The sequence below is a fragment of the Oryx dammah genome, unplaced genomic scaffold (assembly GCF_014754425.2).
Source record: "Oryx dammah isolate SB20612 unplaced genomic scaffold, SCBI_Odam_1.1 HiC_scaffold_26, whole genome shotgun sequence".
NCBI classification, from domain to species: Eukaryota; Metazoa; Chordata; class Mammalia; order Artiodactyla; family Bovidae; genus Oryx; species Oryx dammah.
Window position 1 is genome coordinate 81577028 of NW_024070210.1, and position 21098 is coordinate 81598125.

The 21098-nt window shown below is 36.4% G+C and overlaps 1 protein-coding gene across 2 annotated transcripts in view; it reads right to left on the reverse strand.

The window, feature by feature from the left end:
* ARIH1 (ariadne RBR E3 ubiquitin protein ligase 1) overlaps positions 1–21098 on the reverse strand; it is a 106543-nt gene that overhangs the window by 47364 nt on the left and 38081 nt on the right. For both annotated transcript variants that reach the window (XM_040227397.1, XM_040227398.1), the window contains one exon: positions 14559–14626. In XM_040227397.1, coding sequence (XP_040083331.1) covers positions 14559–14626 — 68 coding nt within the window. The remainder of the gene's footprint in view (positions 1–14558; positions 14627–21098) is intronic.

Here is a 21098-nt window from a genome sequence, read left to right on the forward strand (position 1 = left end):
AGGGGATTTTTGCAGAAAACACCTGTGGCCTGCAAGTTGTTATGCAAGTGAATACTTGAAAGGTCTCCCGTCAGTAACGTTCAGGTAACAAAAGACATATTAATGTGTCTCTGGTCAATAATGAGTTAACTTCTCCAAGATTGCTGCTTGTCCCTATTCCCCGCCCCCCCTTAGTTCTGTCAGCTTCCTTTTATCTTGTTCTGTTATTTCATCAGTTTATCTTTGATCCCTTATCTCAAAGTCTATTGCTTACTTTAATCTTCTTAAAAGAACAAAGAAGCTTTTTTTTTCAACCTGCTAATCATGACAGTTTTATAAGAACTACTTGACTCACTGGAAAAGACTCTGATATTGGCAGGGATTGGGGGCAGGAGGAAAAGGGGATGACAGAGGATGAGATGGCTGGATGGCATCACTGACTCGATGGACCTGAGTCTGAGTGAACTCCGGGAGTTGGTGATGGACAGGGAGGCCTGGAGTGCTGTGATTCACGGGGTCACAAAGAGTCGGACACGACTGACCGACTGAACTGAACTGAACTGAACTGGAGGGTAAATCATCTGCCTACAATGCAGGAGACCCGGGTTCGATCCCTGGGATGGGAAGATCCCCTGGAGAAGGAAATGACAACCCACTCCAGTACTCTTGCCTGGAAAATCCCATGGACTGAGAAGCCTGGTAGGCTACAGTCCATGGGGTGGCAAAGAGTTGGACACGACTGGGCAACTTCACTTTCACTTTCATGCTCAAGAATATACGTGGATTCTTAACTTCTCAGACTTTGTATACCTGGGTCACTACATATTTGAAAGTTCCTTCAGTTTGCTGGCTTTTACGTACATCCTTGCTGGTCAAAACAGACCAAGATGAAGAGAGACTAATTCAATGTAAGGCAATTTAGTTCAAGTACCTTGCTTAATGAGTTAACACACATATTTCTCTCTGCTTCACTGACTCCAGTACACAGCTGCAAAGATTATCATAAAACAATACTATCTTCCTTTCCTACAAAATCTATCCTTTTGAGAAAATCATATTGATGAAAAGAAAAACAGAATGGCAGTGTTGCTCTTTTCCTTCAGTCCAGACTTTCTTCAGTGGGGCAAGGGCATGATGATTACAGTGTCCCCACTCCATCTCTCACAAGGCCTAGATTTTTCCAAATTAAGATTGTTAGAAGGGCTGGGGATTCCCTGACGGTCTAGGGGTTAGGAATTCATGCTCTCAATGCTGGAGCATCATTAGATCCCTGGTTGGGAAACTAGGATTCTGCAAGCTGTGTAGTGCAGCAAAGTAAGTTAGAAGAGCAACGTGAGAAGGTCTTCAGTAGAGATTATAAACCCTCACCCTACAGTTCTTTCTGTTCATTCAGTATGTGTGTGGTGTGTGGGATCTGAGTTCCCCAACCAGGCATCAAACCTGTGCCCTCTTGCACTGGAAGCGGGGATTCTTAGCCACTGGACCACCAGGGAAGTCATTCAGTATGTTTTCAGAAATACAGTTAAGAAAACTGGCACTTAATCAGCCAACTCTCCAGAATATTTATATCTTAATTTTTCATTTTCCTTGAATATGTGAAATATACCAAGTAATATGCATTAAATTTCAAGGCAGGAACAATTACCGCTTAAAAACTAAGTCTGGTTATAGAAGTATACATATAGCTGGCTAGTAAGTCTTCTTGAATTCCAAATGACTGGCATCATTGTTTGCCATGTCAATAATTTTGTCATCATGAGTTTTTCTTAAAAGCCACTACCACAGTAAACGTGGTAAGAATTCAGGGAATAAGGCGATGGAGGAGGGGATCATACAATCCAGGTCAGGAGCTAGAACATTGCTAGTACTTTAGAAACCCTGCCGTCTATGGGGTCACACAGAGTCAGACACAACTGCAGTGACTTAGCAGTAAACACCTCTTTTTCAGTAACAAGCTCTCCCCCCAAGAGATAATCACTACTCCATTTTACCACCTAAATATCCACCCTCAAACAATGTAACTTATTTTTGCCTGTTTTTGAATTTCATATAAACAGAACCATATTGAGGCTAGGTAGTCTGTTAAATTTGTTTTCCTTTCACTAAATATAATGTTTTTAAGATTCATCTGTGTAGTCAGTTGTTGCGCTATTTTACTTTTCATTTCTGAATTATATAAATATACCAGTTACCTATCTATAGACACCTGAGTTGTTTGTAGCCTGTGGCTCGTATGGGTAACAAATGCTATGAACACACTTATATGTAACTTTCAATTTAGACATGCTTATTTTTCCCTGTATACCTGGAAGTAGAATTATTGGGTGCAAGATATGCAATTTTATTGCTGCTAATTGAAAAATAAATTTTTATAATTCTAAAATCATTTAACAACTTATCTGTAGATTCCTTTGGATTTACAATATACACCATTCATATCAGTGATTATTACCTGCCTAGTAGCTGCCTTACAACCACTATACTTTATGATTATTGGTATACTACTGGCTAGGATCTCCTTCAGTATAATGTTGAATATGAGCAAAGATAAGTCACCCATGTCTTGAACTCCATATAAAAGGGAAATATTTTCAACATTTCATCATGAACTATATCTCCTACAGATGCCTTTATAGATTTTTAGATTAAGAAAGTTTCCTTTTGTGCCTACTTTGCTAATGGTGTTTCTTTTTAAAAATCATGAATAATTGCTAATTTTTAGCAATTGCTCCTCTGCATCTACTGAAATATTATTCTCATTTATTTGTTCAAGTGACCATATTAAACTGTTAAACCAACCTAGCATTTCTGGGATAAATCTTGGCCGTGCCAGATTATTAATTGTTTTTATGTACTGCTGGATTCAATTTGCAAATATTTGGGGTTTTTGTTTCCCTTGGCATCTATGTATATGATAGAAACTGACATGTAATTTTCCTTTGGGCTTTAGTATCAAGGTTGTGATAGCTTCAAGAAGGTGGAGCAAACTTTTTCTGTTTTTTAAAAGAATATAAAGTTACATATTATAAGGTTAGAATTTCTGTCTCATTAAATGTTGCTCAAAGTTTCCAGTGTATCCAATCCGGACTTGGACTTTATTGAAAGTTTCACTTCACAGTTATAACCCCATAAGGGTTTTCTTTTTCTTATGTAAATTTTTGTAAATTGCAAATTCCTAAGAATTTATCCATTTCATGTAAAATTTCAACTTAGTTATTAACAGTATCTTTTTTTAAGTATCTTAGGATTCAAAGGGAGATTCACTACGGGTATTGGTTATTTGTGCTTTCTTTTCTTTACTAATCTCATCTTTTGTCTTCTTGATCCCTTTTACTGTATGTTTCTTTTCCATTTCATTAAAGTCTCCCCTAGTATTTCTTCTTGTACATATTCTCTCTGAATTTATTTTATTCTTCTTTTTCTATTTGACATATCTAGCTCATTAACTTGAGACTTAAGATGAATGCTTAGCTCATTACTATTCTTACACATGCACTTTACATGTATTTATACATGTTTTAGCACAAAATTAGGCAGCAGTCTATAATTATTTTCCCTTAACATTCTAATAGTTGCTTAAATAGCACTTATGAATATTTGAAACTTTAATAAACATGGATAGAATTTGAAATGTTGGCCTAAAACAATACAAATGCTAAACACAACATAGAGCCACTTTAATATTAATTTTAAAAGATAGCACTGTTTCTGAACACATTTCCATGATTACAGTATTCTAGATTAGCACTTATTTTCTTTCATCTACTGAGGGATCATCCTACCATCAATTCCACTTTTAGTATTGGGAAGTCAGCTATCCTCTGGAAGAATGTAATATATACTTTCAATTTCTATTTTTCCCTCTACATACATTATATACACACACAGTTTCACTTTTTGTAAGTGAAATTTTATGATTGTCTGTTTATGTTTATAGGTTTACTATGATGTTTTAAAATGTAGATTTCTTTTTACCATATTTCATAAAATGCTTTGGCACCAAAATTAATGATCTTACCAGAAAGTAAACTGGGAAATTTTTCACATAAGTCAAATTATCAATCTTGTTGGACTGTAAGGTGCCATCAACTGAAAGATGCGTTTAGATTTCAGACAGATATCTAAGGTGTGAAAAACTACATCTTAGAACCAATAAAACAGCATTTTATTATGCATCAGTCAGTTCAATTCAGTCGCTCAGTTGTGTCCACCTCTTTGCAACCCCATGGACTGCAGCACGCCAGGCCTCCCTGTCCATCACCAACTCCTGGAGTTTACTCAAACTCGTGTCCACCGAGTCGGTGATGCCATCCAACCATCTCATCCTCTTTTGTCCCCTTCTCCTCCCATCTTGAACGTTTCCCAGCATCAGGGTCTTTTCCAGTGAGTCAGCTCTTCGCATCAGGTGGCCAAAGTATTGGAGTTTCAGCTTCAACATCAGTCCTTCCAACGAATATTATCTTGCATGGCAACAGTTAAAATTTCTTACCAATCCAGAAAAATCAATCATTAAACCTTCAAATATCACCTCTGCCCTATTTTCTCTTCTTTTTCTAAATTCAACGGAGACCGTCTTGTTGTGTCTTTTATGTTTCTTCTCTTGTGTATTTTCTATCAGTCAGTGTGTGTGCATAATTCTGAATAGTGTTTTGATTTCCTATTAAATCAAAAATAGGTTGGTGCAAAAGTAACTGCATTTTGCACTGCTGAAATGTGCAATTTGATATTGGAATACATTCTTAAATAAATGTGGTTATGTTATACATCATTTTAATGCACAGTTCTTCCTTTATGTTTTTTGCTAATGACTTATTACTTGCTATTTATTTTATATGTATTTTACACTGTGGAAATGATGTTAGACAAAAGGAAAATTTGAGTGATTTTATTCAAGTTCAAAATTACAACTCACAGTGTCAACAATGCATCTGGCCCAGGAACTGCTAAGGAATGTACAGTGCTGTGGTGGTTCAAGAAGTTATGCAAAGGAAATGAAAGCCTTGAAGATAATAAGGAGTACAGTGGCTGGCCATCGGAAGGTGACAATGACCAACTGAGAGCGCCATCATCGACGCTGATCCTCTTAAAACTACGGGATAAGCTGCCAAAGAACTCATCAATCATTCTATGGTCATTTGGCATTTTTCATTTGGCATTTGAAGCAAACTGGAAAGGTGAAAAAGTATGGTAAGTGGAAGTGGGTGCCTCATAAGCTGACTATAAATCACCGTTTGCAGTGCCTTCTCTTATTCTACACAACAACAAACCATTTCTTGATCTGACTGCGAAGTGCGATGAACAGTGGATTCTATGCAACAGGTGACAACCAGACCAGTGGCTGAACAGTGAAGAATCCGCAAAGCACTTCCCAAAGCCAAACTTGCACCAAAAACAGATCATGGTCACTGCTCCATGGTCTGCTGCCAGTCTGGTCCACTACAGCTTTCTGAATCCCGGTGAAACCATCACATCTGAGATGTATGAGCAGCAAATCAATGAGATGCACCTAAAACTGCAACGCCTGCAGCCAGCACTGGTAAACAGAAGGGGCCCAATTCTTCTCCATGGCAATGCCTGACTGCACGCTGTACAACCAAGGCTTCAAACCAGAACGAACTGCGTACAGTTTTGCCTCAGCCATATTTACGTGACCTCTTACCAACCAACGACCACTTCCTCAAGCACCTCGACAAGTTTTTGCAGAGAAAATGTTTCCACAACCAGCAGGAAGCAGAAAATGCTTTCCAAGAGTTCATCAACTCATATCACATGGAGTTTTATGCTACAGGAATAAACAAACTTATTTCTCATTGGCAAAAACGTGTTGATTGTAACAGTTCCTATTTTGATTAATAAATACGAACATGTGTTGGAGTCTAGTTACAATGATTTAAAATTCAGGATCCAAAACTTCAATTACTTTTGCACCAATCTAACAGTACACGAAACCTGTTTAGCTGTTAAACTAATTCACTGAATTAATTTTGCTTATTTTAATAAGCTTTTTCTTTCTTCCAAATCTATATGATAGCTCATACATTCTAATTCCCTGATGAGAGCATACCTATTTTAGTTTACTAATTTAGTGTGACTAATTCTAATATCTAGAATCTCAAGTTAGTATACTTTAATTATAAAAAATAATTTGAGGAAGTAGTTTGAGGCCTTGCTGCTTTTCCCTAGAAAAAATTTATACTTGGTTCTGTCAGGTGTCTGGGTACATTAACAGTCTGGAACCATCTTAATTCAACTTCAAGGCTTGAGGTTTTTCTGGGCCACTCAGATGACCTGAATACTATCTTCAGTCTTTAGGAGAGCTAGTTTACCTTATCCTCATTCTTGGTGGGATGAGAACTCCAACTTTCCTCCCACTAACCAAAGGCCAACAAAAACCACAGTTCAGTCTCCTGGCTACCTCTTCTGGATCAGCATATGCCTCTAGGGCACAGCAGACCAGGGTACTTGGCTCATTTACCTAGATTTCCATGTTCTCTTGGGTTTTAACCCTCTAATTCTTATTTTACTAATTATCAGATGTTCTTTGTTATTCTATTTAGTGGATGAAATGATTCCCTGAAGTTCTCCAGTCTCCTTTATTTTCTGTTAAATTTCTTCGGATCTCTTCCATCAATACTCTGCTTTCAATTAACTGTCACCAACCTAAGTCAAGCCAACATTTTTCTTTTATCTGTATTATTGAAATAGTCTTCCAATTGGTCTTCCTGCTTTCAATCAGCTCATACTGTTAGTTTTGCTAAGCACTCAAGGTCTTCCAAAATGTACTTTCCACTAAACACATCCAATCATTTCTTCTCTATTCTTCATGTAAATCTCAATTACCATTCAACATATGTTACACCCCCCATACCAAAACTATTTTCTGAACCTGTAATACCCAGGTTCTCACATTCCCCTGACCTTCTAAGTCCAATCAAATGCTATCTCATCAATAAATTCTTAACCACAATAGCAATAATAAGATAATACATTTGCTGCTTTCTATACACTGCTCCCCACTAACACCTGAGTTGTTTGAAGAGGAAACTCTGCTATACTGTAGAACAGTGATTAATGCTATCACAAAAGTCTGCCATCTGACAAACCAACTTTACTTTCACATTCTAGCAGTTAACTGTGAAACAATATACTATTATTAATGTGGTTAAGGAAAGCTACATACTATCACAATAACGTACAAGGGCTAACCCCCATACTTAATTACTAAATGGGTGTTAATGTTTCAGAATGAAAAGTGGAAAGCTATCTGCAACATAGGGTAGAAAAGACTGATATCCATTTTTAAGATTCTTTGATCACACCTGTCCATTAAAAGTAGTCATCAGCCACCTGTACTGCTCCTCACTTCAGACAGGCCAGTTAACTTATTAACATTCACCTTATATATTACTGACTACAATGAGTTTTAAAATTTAACAAAACATAAGAAAAGAAATCTGAGCTGCAGAAAAGATACCAACTTGATACTTGCTACTAACTGTAAAGGAGCTTAATTTGGCACAGGGTGGTGGTGGTAGGTGGATTTCTCTCAAACTCCTGACAAACTGAAATCTGATTTATATCCAAGTCATAGGTTAAATAAAAGTTCTACTGAAGAAAAACAAAAGCTAGAAAGGGCTGAATTTAAAGTATTTACTAAACACTATATAAGTTAGGAATTGTGTTAAGTGCTAGGAATGAAAGATTAGTGAGTTATTTTCTACACCAGGAACTCTAGCTCCATCCATGGGTTGGGAAGATCCCCTGAAGAAGAAAATGACAAAACACTCCAGTATCCCATGGACAGAGTAGCCTGGTGGACTGTAGTACATGGGTCGTGAAGAGTTGGACACAAGTGTTCTTCAACAAGAGATTTACTCTATCAGAGGTAAGGAGATACTCAATTTTCAAATACTGCAATAGCAGAATTACTAGCCATGGTGTCACACGCTCAATATTTGATGCTACAAGCTGTGATGCCTGTGCCAACGGCACCAGCAACAGCTCTTCCATTAAAATAGTTTGGCATTTTCCTGAACTCGGACTTCATGGCTGATTCTCAATATGTAACGTCTTTTCCACTTAACTTCTCAGTTTGCTTGCAACTAAAAACCCTGATATACCAGAAAAGGAGACAGTTCAAGATAACAAATGAAATAATGAAAGCAACATCCCACAAAAATTATGACAGAATCAAAGCCCAGATGGAAAGGTTGGCCTTAAAGAACGACAGACTTGTTATTGCTGTACTTCTGATTCTCTGATTTGTTCACCTGGAGGATCATGGGAAGAAGCCTAGTGAATAAAGAAAATTCTATCTAATTTGTAAAAGAGAAAAGAAATGTGCAGAGTTAAAAAGCAGAATGCTGGGTAAGAAAGAAAATGGCAAAAGTCTGGAAAGCTGCTACAAGACACAAAAGAGACCAGAAAGTTAAAACGGTTCCTTGTCTACCAGCCCCTCCCCACCTTCACCAAAATTTATTTTTCAAAAGAATAAGTCACTCATGTTTAGGGTCAGGACAGATCTGTTTAAGCTGTGGACTAGAAGTCCAGGAGGCAAGTAAGAAGAATTATTGTTAAGATTCTATTTATATCTATATTGCTGTTGCTGGACTATGGATTCCCTCCTCCAGCACAGGGACTATGGCTCACTAATAAACACAAGGAATATTGATATGCTTAGTGTATAGAAGAGAGAGAGAAAGAAATTTAAAACTTCACAATTTTTACCAAGGTAAGAATCATCTTTAAGTATGTCAAAATGAACAGAAATAATATTTGAATTCATTTTGTGTCACCAACTGGAAAACAAGATTATTTTTAATGCTATGTAACAAAATTTACTGCCCATATTATCTATCTTTGCTTGTGATTCCTGGGATCCTAAATACTGTAAGATTATCATACAAGTAACTTTCACTTTTATATACTTAAGCACAGTGTCACTGAAGCTAAGCCTCCCTTATAATTCCATGTTTCTTTTCATTCTTCAAGGGTATTAATGGGGTGAGAGGAGAGGTAAGAATGGAAAAGGGCCCAGGCATAGGTAATTTCTATGTACTTTAATAGTTTACCAATTGATTGTCTTGAGTCTCCTAGGTAATGATTATATTGTCTTCACAGAATTTCTCCTGTATGAATTTTTTTTAATTAAAAGAATTATTTTTAATGTTTTATTTTCTTTGGGTCATGCTGTGCAGCACATGTGATCTTAGGTCTTTGATCAGGGATCAAATTCACGCCTCTAGCACTGGAAGCGCAGAGTCTTAACCACTGGACCACCAGAGAAGTCTTTCTTTCTTTCTTACAGGAAAGTGCTTTCATTACAAATAAATGTTTATTTTCTGAATTAAATAATTATTTTGTTATAAAGTTTTTCTGCAATTATTGAGGGAAATTCACAGAATACAAAGCATAAAGAATTTTTAAAAATCCATAATCCCCCCACCCCCAAAACAATCTTCATGCTACTTATTTAATTTTCCATGTACTATTTTATGTATTAGAACTCCCAATACATTTAAATGGTGGTGACTGTCAATAACCTTGTTTGATTTTAACTGGCACATTTCTAATATTTCAAAATTAAGTACAGTTTTGCTATAGGTTATTAGTTGATATCCTTTATTAATCTAAGAAATTACCTTCTTAGTTTGCAAAAAAAATTTTTCTGACTCGGATAAATACACAATATTATTAATACATTGCTGACATTTATAATTACCTTTTGGCTTCTCTTCATTAACCTGTTAAAAGTAGTAAATGCTACAGACAAGTTTTTTCCTAAAGGTGACCCATTCTTACATTCTTAGGAGAAATCCTACTAGACCATTATTATTTCAATTATTTTTATTCATGAAATCAAAAGCTATGTTCATAACAAAGGTAGTTTTCTTATGCTGTCTTTGTCAAATATCATAACCAGATTTATTCTGATTTGACTAACATGAAATAATGATGCCTTATCTTTTTTTACATTCTAAAATAATTTTCAGTAGGAACTAGTAGCTCCTTAAAGGTTTATTGAGATAGAACGTGAACATAAAATCATCTGGTGCTTTTTGGGAAAGGAGAGGCATCTTCTAGTGTATTTACATTTTCCTACAGTTGTCTTCCTACTTTTTTTCTTTGGGAGATGGGTAATTTCCTTTCTGAGCTTTCAAATGTAATGGTATAAGTGGTCTAAGTGTGTAGTCGCTCAGTTGTGTCTGACTCTGAGACTACATGGACTGTAATGCACCCGGCTCCTCAGTCCATTGATCTTCCAGGTAAGAATACTAGAGTGAGATGCCATTCCCTTCTCCAGGGGATCTTCCCGACCCAGGGATGGAACATGGGTCTCCCACATTGTAGGCAGATTCTTTACCACCTGAGACCAGGGAAGCCCCGTGGTGGTATACACAGTATTAATTAAAACTTTTGAAATATGTTTTCCTAACCATAATTATACATTATTTCCAATGTTGTTTATTTATGCCTCTTCCTCTTACCCCAATCACATTTGCCAATGATTTACAATGATTTATTCCCCTCTTTTTCAAAATAAACTTTACCTTTTTTAAAGAGCAATTTTAAGCTCAAAGTTGAAAGTACAGAGGTTTCCTATATAACCCCTGCCACTACACACACACAACCGCCCCCTCTGTCAACATCTCACGTAAGAGTGGTACATTTGATGCAATGAACCTACACTGACACATCATTGTCACCCACAGTTTACATTAGGTGTCAGGTTTGGTGTTGAACATTCAATGCATTTAGATAAATGTATACTTGACATATACTTATCCTAACAGTTTCATAAAGAACACTTTCACTGCCCCAAAGGTTCTTTTGGATCCCTCTAACCTCTGGCAACTACTGATCTTTTCATTATTCACATAATTTTGCCCTTTCCAGAATGTTATACACTTGGGATCAAACAGTACGCAACTTTTCCAGACTGGTTTCTTCCACTCACCAATACTCATTTAAGGTTCCTTCATGTCTTTTCACGGCTTGATAGCTCACTTCGTTTTAGCAATGACATATTCCATTGCCTGGATGTGCCACAGCTCATTCAGCCATTCACTGACCGCGGAACATCTCCGCTGCTTCCAAGTTTTAGCAATTATGAATACCCATGTGCAGGTTTTGGTGGGCACAAGTTTTCAACTCATTTGGGTAACTATTAAGATGCGTGACTGGATTATATGGTAAGAAACTTCCAAACTGGAAGCAAGGTGGCTAGATCATTTTGCATTCCCAACAGCAATGAATGAGAGTTCCTGCTGCTCCACATCCTCATTAGTACTGGGGGTATTTTCTGGATTTCGGTCACTCTAACCAAGGTGTGTGGTGGTAATTTCGACAATCCCGTATTAATGAGCAGTACCCTAATGATGATATGTGATGTTAAATATCTCTTCCTATGCTTACTTGACGTCTGTATATCTTCTCTGATAAGGTAAGTATTAAGATTTTTGCCCACTTTAAAATTGAGTCTTTATCCTACTACTGAGTTCCAAGAATTCTTTATGTATTTCAGCTAACAGGTATCTTTTGCAAATATTTTCTCCATAGGTCTTGTTTTCTCATTCTCTTATTTCCCTTTATCCATTTCAAAGATCAGTTTATTTCTGTTTCTTAGTTCACTAATGCTGTTTCTGTTTCTTAGTTCACTAATGCTGAATCTTAAATAACTATTCTACTCTCTGAGTTTATTTTATATACTTTTCTAACTTCCTGTTTCAAAGGTTCAGTTTGTTTTCTCCCTAATTATCTTTTTTTATAGATACTGACTATAAATTTCACTGTACCTCTTCAGCCACATTCCACATCTGACCTGCCATTATTTAGTTCTAACTTTTAATAATTTCAATTTTGGATTCTCAGTTTTTTTGCAAGTGTGAAAATAGAAGCGACGTATCAATTTTTCTTGGAATTTATTATAGCCCAGAATGTGACCATTTTGAAAATAATATACTCTGAAGGATACACAAATACCAATACATATTTTAAACTCTAAGTTTATTTATTGACACCAGCCTAGAGAGACAGCACCCACAAAACAAGAATAAAGTTATTAAAATGAATAAGTTGGATACTGTTAAACAATTCAAGATGGCTAAACAGCTGATGCAGTAAGAAAAGCAAGTTAGTGAATTAAAGGTAAACCTGAAGAACTTTCACAGACCAAAGTAAAGAGACAAGCACAGAAGAAGCATTTTTTAAAAAGGTGGAAAAGAGATCCAGAAGTTTCAACATATAACCAACAGGAATTCTAGAAAGCAACAAGAGAATGGAGAAAAGGTAATATTAAACAAATAATAGCTAAGGATTTCCCAAACTAAAAACATGAGTCCTCAGACTTAAAGTGTGCAATTAGCTATATTTTCCAAACTTACTCCACAATTTCAAACTATTAAGAATTTCTCTTGAGGGAGGGGACACATGTATGCCTACACTCTATTCGTGCTGATGTATGGCAGAGGCCGTCACCATATTGTAAAGTAATTATCTTCCAATTAAAATTAAAAAAAAAAAAAAGAGTTTCTCTTAGAGCACTAAAGAATGTATTATTCTGGAGCAGGGAAAAAGTAAATATGGAGAAAACAGTGGGATGAAAAAAAAAATTTAGCCAAAAAACAAAAAAAGTTAAATATACTAACAGTAAAAATGCTTTACATTAAACGAAAACTTCAAAATATCAACTTATCCAACTGAGAGAGGAAGAGGGGAGGACAGAGAAGAAAATTATGCTACAGTTTTTGTCTTGTGTAGGACACAAATATAAATAGTATACTGTTATAAACTTATAGTTAAGTATGCATATACAAACTGTAAGGGTGATCATTTAAAAAACTGAAATAAAACATATAACTCTGAAATTATTAGGGGGAAACAAAGGGAAAGGAAACTTGAGCAAGCCAAATAACCCAACAGAAAACACGGTAAATATAAAGCACAAATCAAAGAAATCAGTAACTAAATCTAAACTTATTAGTAATTACAAAATAAAGTATAGCAGTGCTACCATCAGACAACATAGGATATAATGTGAAACATTATGTGAGACAAAAAGGTATTGCACACTGATTTAAAAACACAAAAGAATTTACAAGTCCAGAATATACAAAACAAAAACTGGAATTACAAGGAGAAACTGCAATGTTCACACATACTAGAAGTTTCCAGAAGCCACCTATTTCAATTCATACTTAAGTATAGTATTTAATTGAAGAATGCTTTCAACAGTGTCAGCAATGCTGTAAGGCAAATTTGAGAATGCCTTTAGAGAGATACACTGATAAGAAACAAACTATAAAAAGTCTAGCTCAGCAGAGGAGTATCAGATGTAAACAATGAAACCTACCTTTTTCCTAACAGAGGTGTCATAAAGTAAGTTTGAAAAAAACTTGACCAAAATTAAAAGTACCACTGATTTTTTTCATAAAAGGTCAGATCCATGCAAAAATGGGTGGGGAGGAACCCACCACACTAGTCAAGGAGCATTTTATTCTTCAAGCACCTAGGAAAGTTCTACAGTATGTGTCTAAGAACATAAGCTTTGGAGTCCAACAAATCTGAGTTTAAGTGCTAACTCCTTGTGTTACAAAACACATGCAAATATTCAAAGTCTTAGGGTCTACAACTATTAAGTGGGGATGATAATTTGTAGCTCCATAAAGCTATCACTAAGATGAAATGAAATAATACCTGGCACAGAGGGCTCAATAATTAACAATTTTGCTGTTACTATTAAATTGTATTGGGGTGCAAGATGTGAGAAACTTCATACTATTGTTGGTATTAACTAACATGTTTTGCAAAGCGTTTTTGATTTTAAAGTCACACAGGAAATATTTTCCATTTATTTTTCATAATACTTGGATTCTCAGGTTGTAACAAAAACTGTATGTAATTTTAAAATTAAAATTAGAACTGCTGGTTTTAGACTGATAGAATAAATAACAGGTCTCATCCTATTACCAAGTGCTCCAAATTTCCAATCTAAGAAAGACAAAAAGATAAAGAAGGCAGTATTACTGTCATTCTCTAGTCCTTGTAATTTCTTGCCTTTAGAACCAGAAACATTTCCAGAGAGAAAATGCCCAATGGGATTTAGTCCTGCACTGAAACCAGAGAACCACTCCAAACAGCTGTTTTAGAAGGGCAACTTCTTTATATTTATTAAAGAAATGTCACTATTATGCCACAGAAAAAAGTTTATGGGCAAGAAAGTTTTAAGTAATTAAAAGAAGATCTTATTCATGTGTTCTAATATATTAAGTCCTCAAAAAACAAAACAAAAAAACACCTACTTTTAGTTCTCAGTACTCAAGGGGATGTATTATAGAAGATATTGAAGCAGAGTCCCCACACCTCACCTCCAAAGTAAAAGAAGAAACAAGCCTGAGTTCCCTTAACACTAAGTTTATTGCAAAACTTACAGATGGGGAATATATCAAAGCAAATACTATTCATACATGGGTTTGTTCACTAAGTATATAAATCAATCCCTTACTTGTGTCTCATAAACTCAGTTCAACAGGCTTTCCATAATAACTTCTAAGTATAAAGCTCACAATATAGTTCCTTACCTTTCCATTAGCTTCTCTTTATCCCAATTGAAGTGGCTAAGGAGTATTCTTGTGATAGTTGCTGGATTCTAAAGGGGGGAAAAAAAGTCATTTTAAGGTAATAGCACTTACTGACATTTAGTGAATTTTTTAGGTTGAATTTACTCTTCTATAACACCCCACCCAAATTACTTTTCCTAAGGTATTTCTTTATTCCCCTAAGAAAATACAAAATTTTAAGAGCAAGACTATTTACAAATAGTTTGTCACACTAATGTCATGTTTCTATGAGATTCTAAAGCAGAATTCACAATAAGCCAAGAAGAAATTAAATGAAAAACTACTGTATTAAATCAAGCACTAATAAAGTGAACTTTTTTGCAATTAGATTTAACAGACTGCCACATCAACACATTGTAAATCAATAAAGTTTCTAATATTTTATGTACTGAATAGCTCTAATCAGTCCAAACCATTTTTAATTCAAAAGGCCCACACTTAATGAAAAAGATAAAATACCTGCACTATGAAATGATTTATAGAGTACCATCTGTAATCACTATTTCATTTCTCAAAGGAAACCACAGAGTCCAAAGTCTACTGCCCCATCATCATGCAGTGATGTCACAGACCCTCCCATTTTCCATGAAACTAGTGAACAGTTTTACCTCAGTAAGATGATGGGGCCTAGGAGATGAAGGAAATCCAACTTATTCAAAGACACCAGAGCTAGTTACAATGTCAAAACTGAAATTCAAACCTGAGTCTGCTTATCTGTACTTTATGCATGATTTTATTGTATCAAGTAACATTTCAAAAATGGTCTCTGCATATAAACCATAGTTAGACAGCAATGTTCCGGCACAGTAAGTGTTTGGGCTTCCCTGATGGCTCAGACAGCAAAGAATCCGCCTGCAACGCAGGAGACCTGGGTTTGATGCCTGGATCTGGAAGATGCCCTGGAGGAGGGAATGGCAACCCACTTCAGTATTCTTGCCTGGAGAATTCCATGAACAGAGAAGCATGGCAAGCTGCAGTCCATGGGGTCTCAAAAGAGTTGGTCACAGCTGAATTAATAACACACATCTACTGATTTATTTTAAAAGCAATCCTGTATAAAAACGTCATGAAAGAAATCCCTATCAATTATTCTCAGTAATACCATTTGTCACAAGAATTCACAGACATCCACACTGCTGCTGCTGTTTAGTTGCTAAGTTGTGTCTGACTAACCTTTGGCAAAAAAGCCAAAGATGCAAATATGGTAAGTCCCAACCCTCTGCTCCAAGCACATTTTGCTAATCCATCTAGGTATTCCTTACTTCTTAGACTCAGACTTCCTTAAGAATCTTCCTTCAACACACCATTTGAGAAAAACACTGTCAGTCTATAAGAATAGGTGAAAAGAAACCTATTAGCTCACCCTAAATTATAATATTTGTACAGAATATAGATTTTATCACATATCCAGCTCTTTTACAACAGGATTGTAGGCTTCCCTTGTGACTCAGCTGGTAAAGAATCCACCTGCAATGCAGGAGAGCTGGGTTCAATCCCTGGGTTGGGAAGATCCCTTGGAGAAGGGAACGGCTACTCACTCCAGTACTCTGGCCTGGAGAATTCCATGGCATCAAAAAGAGTCGGATAGGACTGAGCAACTTTCACTTGCCTGTAACTGAAACAGTTATTCAGTCATATTTAAAATAAGGGTAATAATCCCATCAATTAGGGAAATTTAGTAGTACTCACTGGAATTTTGTAACTATAACTTTGGGACATCCAAAACACTGGATTCTCCGCCACTGGGAAAAATTTTTCAGGAACTGTTAAGTCTCAACTTGTAAAGAGAAAACTGTGAGAGGTGGGGAAATGCCCTCTTTGACCTAATATTGTTAAGTGCCTTTTCTGTGTTTGAGATCCCACATCAAAAACTGATCTCATCCAGAGTTTCTAAACCTGCTTTATTGATTCTTCAAAAATAACTATGGAATGTTCTATTAAAAAACAGATTCCTAGGTTCCACCCCTAAACTTGCCTGTTGCCAAAGGGATTCAGAACATTAGACCAGTGGTCCCCCAGGATGAAGAAAACATGGCAATCTTTCTGGTTTTGGCTGTTCAAAAATTTCTGTGTAGGTGTAAGTGTTTGTTTAGTAATGTACACAGGGACCTCCCTGGCAGTCCAGTGGTTAAGACTTCACCTTCTCATGCTTGGGAAGAAAGTTCAATTCCTGGTTGGGGAGCTAAGATACCACAGGCCTCAGGGCCAAAAAACCAAATTACAGGGAATTCCCTGGCTGTACAGTGGTTAAGACTTCGCTTTCCAATGCAGTGGATGCAGGTTCGATCCCTGGTCAGGGAGCTAAGATTCCACATGACTCTTGGCCAAGAATCCAAAACATAAAACAGAAGCAATACTGTAACAAATTCAATAAAGACCTAAACAAATAATGTACATACTTTATTGAGTACATGCCGTAAAATTTTCCCCAGAAGGATACTGGGGAAATTGGATAAAGGATACTGGAAAATTTGGCTAAACCACATCATAATGCCCAAATAGCTATATTTTGCCAGTGATCTACACTTCAGGGCAAAGAATATTTCACAATACTAAATAAATATATTTGGTCACTATCTCAGTGCAGCTGGCTCAAGTCATTTATGTGCACTGAATATAAGGAAAGGTGATGGAAAAATAACATTTATTGTACATCTACTGTATTCCAGACCCTGTGTAAGAACTTCCCAGTTGGTGCCAGTGGTAAAGAATCTGCCTGCCAATGCAGGAGACATAAGAGATGTGGGTTCGATCCCTGGGTAGGGAAGAACCCCTGGAGAGGAAATGGCAACCCATTCCAGTATTCTTGCCTAGAAAATCCCATGGACAGAGGAGCCTGATGGGCTACAGTCCCTGGGGTCAAAAACCAGTCAGACATGACAAGAGACTGAGCACACAGGCACAACACAGTATTTGATATGCCCCATCTAATCCCCAAAGCACTCTGTAAGGGAAATATGCCCACTTCCCACTTCAAATATGAGAGAACTGTGACTAGGCTCCAGCAGTACACAAAAACTACCCAATATCTACTTCTGCTGCTGCTGCTAAGCCGCTTCAGTTGTGTCCGACTCTGTGCAACCCCACAGCCGGTAGCCCACCAGACTCCCCCCGTCCCTGGGATTCTCCAGGCAAGAACACTGGAGTGGGTTGCCATTTCCTTCTCCAGTGCATGAAAGTGAAATGTGAAAGTGAAGCCGATCAGTCGTGCCTGACTCCTAGTGACCCCATGGACTGCAGCCTACCAGGCTCCTCCGTCCATGGGATTTTCCAGGCAAGAGTACTGGAGTGGCGTGCCATCCCCTTTTCCATCATAACTCTAATTAAGTACAATAGTTGGAAATTCTAGCCTAGGACAATCTGGATCTAATATTCCTTCATTTATTCCATGTGGGAGAATCCAAAGGAATATTTAAAATATTACTTACATATGTTTAAATATCTTTTATATCCTCCACAACAGGGTAATTCAAGGCAGAATGAGGAGGGGATGACAGAAAGCTATAAGGCACAAGGGCATTTGAGGGACTGAAAAATGTGATGGTTGGTAATGATGAGGGAAAAATCTTTATCAAAACTCAAACTATATACTTAAAAATGGGTACCTTTAGTCAAATGAAAGTTACACATTAATCATGTTTATTTTTATTTAAAAAACAGAACAATCTGACTTTTGGTCCTGGCATCTCCCTCCCACCAATTACAACTAAAAACTCTGCACAAAATACAACCAACAAGAGTCCTCTAACAATTAAATAACAGCAGGTAGATTGGGGAGAACAGGGAAGAACAACAAATAAGATGGTAATAAGTATCCTGTTTGTTTTATCTCCTGGCTTGGACACAAGGATGGGCCAAATAGGCATAACTGTGTAATAGGCATGATCAGCAAAAACTCATACAAGCGCACCTTCTTGGTCAGAGGACTAGGGCAAATGCCCCTGGAGAAGTCAGAGAGAATACTTTTCATTTTCCTTTATTTATTTCTCCCAACCTTGGCCTGAGACCAGTCCCAGCCATGAAACTACACTACTGCAGACCACAGAGAACTACCAGGGAAAACCCACTGCTCTGAACAGAGGAACAAGGAAGAAGTCTGTTGTGAAGAGTGTGAGAGAATCCCTACTATTTTCTGTTTTTCTCTTGCCACTTCACCTCAAGGCATGACAGGCAGAAAACTAAAACTAAGAGAACTCCATACATTCAGCTAGAGGAATGAAGAAAAGAGCCCCTGGGAGACAGAGGAAATCACTGAGAGATGCAGAAGCAGATTCCTAATTCTATGATGAACCAAGTCCTAGGCACAAATGCAAGCAATACACGTGTGGAACAGCCAAAGAAGAATAGGAGAAGTTTCCAGAACAGAACTATGATATAAACTGCTGCCCAAATCCTAGATCAACCTAGTGGGAATGGGAGGGACAAAGTGAACATAGCAAAGATTTAGAAAACTGAACAGCTAATGGAATCAACCTGTACATAAGGTGAGAAAGAACTGCAGGTAGAACCTAACTGGGTTGACTTGTTTACTAAAACAAATAAAAGATCCTTACCATTTTTGAAAGGATTTTAAGATGACACAGAATCTCACACAACATACTACACATGCAGGAGAGAATACAGAACTACCAGAAACAAAGCAAGAACAATCACAAAAATCTGACCAACTATCAAGGGAGAAGACAATTACCTGGGTCTGACCCCAAGATGACCCAGATATTATAATTATCAGAGACTTTTGAAGCGTCTGTTAAAAACATGACACATTAGGCAAGGGTGAACACCTTAAAATGAATGGGAGAGATTCTTAGGACAGAAGCTCGAATTATTTAAAAAAGAAAGAAGAACCAAATGGAAAATTTTAGGACTAAAAAACTCTAATATCACTGGATGGGCTCAAGAGCAGAGAGGAGATGAGAGAGCAGTCAGTGAACTCAAAGATATGTCAATAACAAGAGTGAGTGAGTGTGTGTGTGTATGTGTGTGTATTAAGTCTTGGGGTCCTGTGGGATAATATCAAAAGCTACCAGCCTAAAATTCTATATTCAATGAAAGTATAGTTCAGAATCGAAGCAAAGGATATTCTCAGACAGAAGAAAACCAAGAGAACTATTGCCAGCAGACCTGTTCTAAAGGAACTGCTAAAGAAGTTCTCCAAATAGAAAGGGAATGGCAGCAGAGGGTAACCCAGAATTTCAGGAAAGGAGGAACAGCAACAGAAATGGTAAATAAGTAAATATCATAGTCTATTTTTCTCCTCTTATGTTTCTGAAAATAAACAGAATTGCTGAAACCAAAAATTATAATGTTATGTAAACCAAAAATTATATATGTTATGGTGAGGGGAAAGGTTAAATGCATACTGATGTAACACATATGGCAACTGCAATACAAAGGGACAGATAAAAACATTATCCATATAGGTGTAAGGTTTCTATGTTTCACTTGGAGTGGGAAAATATTAACTCTAAGGAGACTGTGAAGTGAAATATTTGTATATAACACCTAGAGCTACCACTTAAAGAGAGAGAGAGAAAAGCACCAATACATATATAAAGTCGAATATTTTTAAAATTTCAATCCAAAAGAAAGCAGAAAAGGAAGACAAAAGAGGAAAATAATTTAAAACACCAAAATTCAACCACATCAATAATTACATTAAATGTGAAAAGCGGGGAAAAAACAAACAAAAAAACAACACTTAAAAGACAGAGGTAACTATACAAATACCAAATTATTATGTTATACACCTGAAACTGAGGTCATATGTCAATTATGCTTTAACTAAAAAAAGAAATCTTTGTGCTGCTAAATGAAAATAAAAGACAAGAGACAGAAAGTTTAATTTTTTTTTAAGGAAAACTATATATTGTTTATATAACAACCCATTGCCCAATATAATGATATACAGAGACTAAAAGTAAAAAAAAATTTTTTAAGATGTATTATGCAAAACACAAATCAAGCAAAAGCTGCAGCAGCTGTTTTTCTCAAAATAAACTTCAAAACAGGAAAATTTACCAGTGATACAAAGAAATCTCAGTGGAAAGGCCAAGTCACCAAGAAAACATGCACCTAACAATAAAGTCCCATAATAAATGAAGCAAAAACTGACAGAAATGAAAGTAAAACAGACAAATCCACAATTATACTTAAAGATTTCAAAACTCCTCTCTCAGTAATCCACTGAACAGACGATTCAGAAAATAAATCATCTTCTATTAAGTAATCCAAGGGTCAACGAGGAAGTCTTGAAGAAAATTAGAAAACATCTTGAACTGAGGAATACAAAAATACAAAGCATCAAAATTTGTGAAATGTAGCTAATGTTGTTTAGGAAGAAATTGTGTTAAATGCTTACATTAGAAATGAAGAAAGATTTTAAAAAAAATTTTAAGTGCAAACTACACCTAACACAAGCAGAAGAATTAATAAAAAGAAGTCAATAAAACTGAAGACAGAAAAACAAGAGAAAATAAATGAAACCAAAAGCTGTACTAA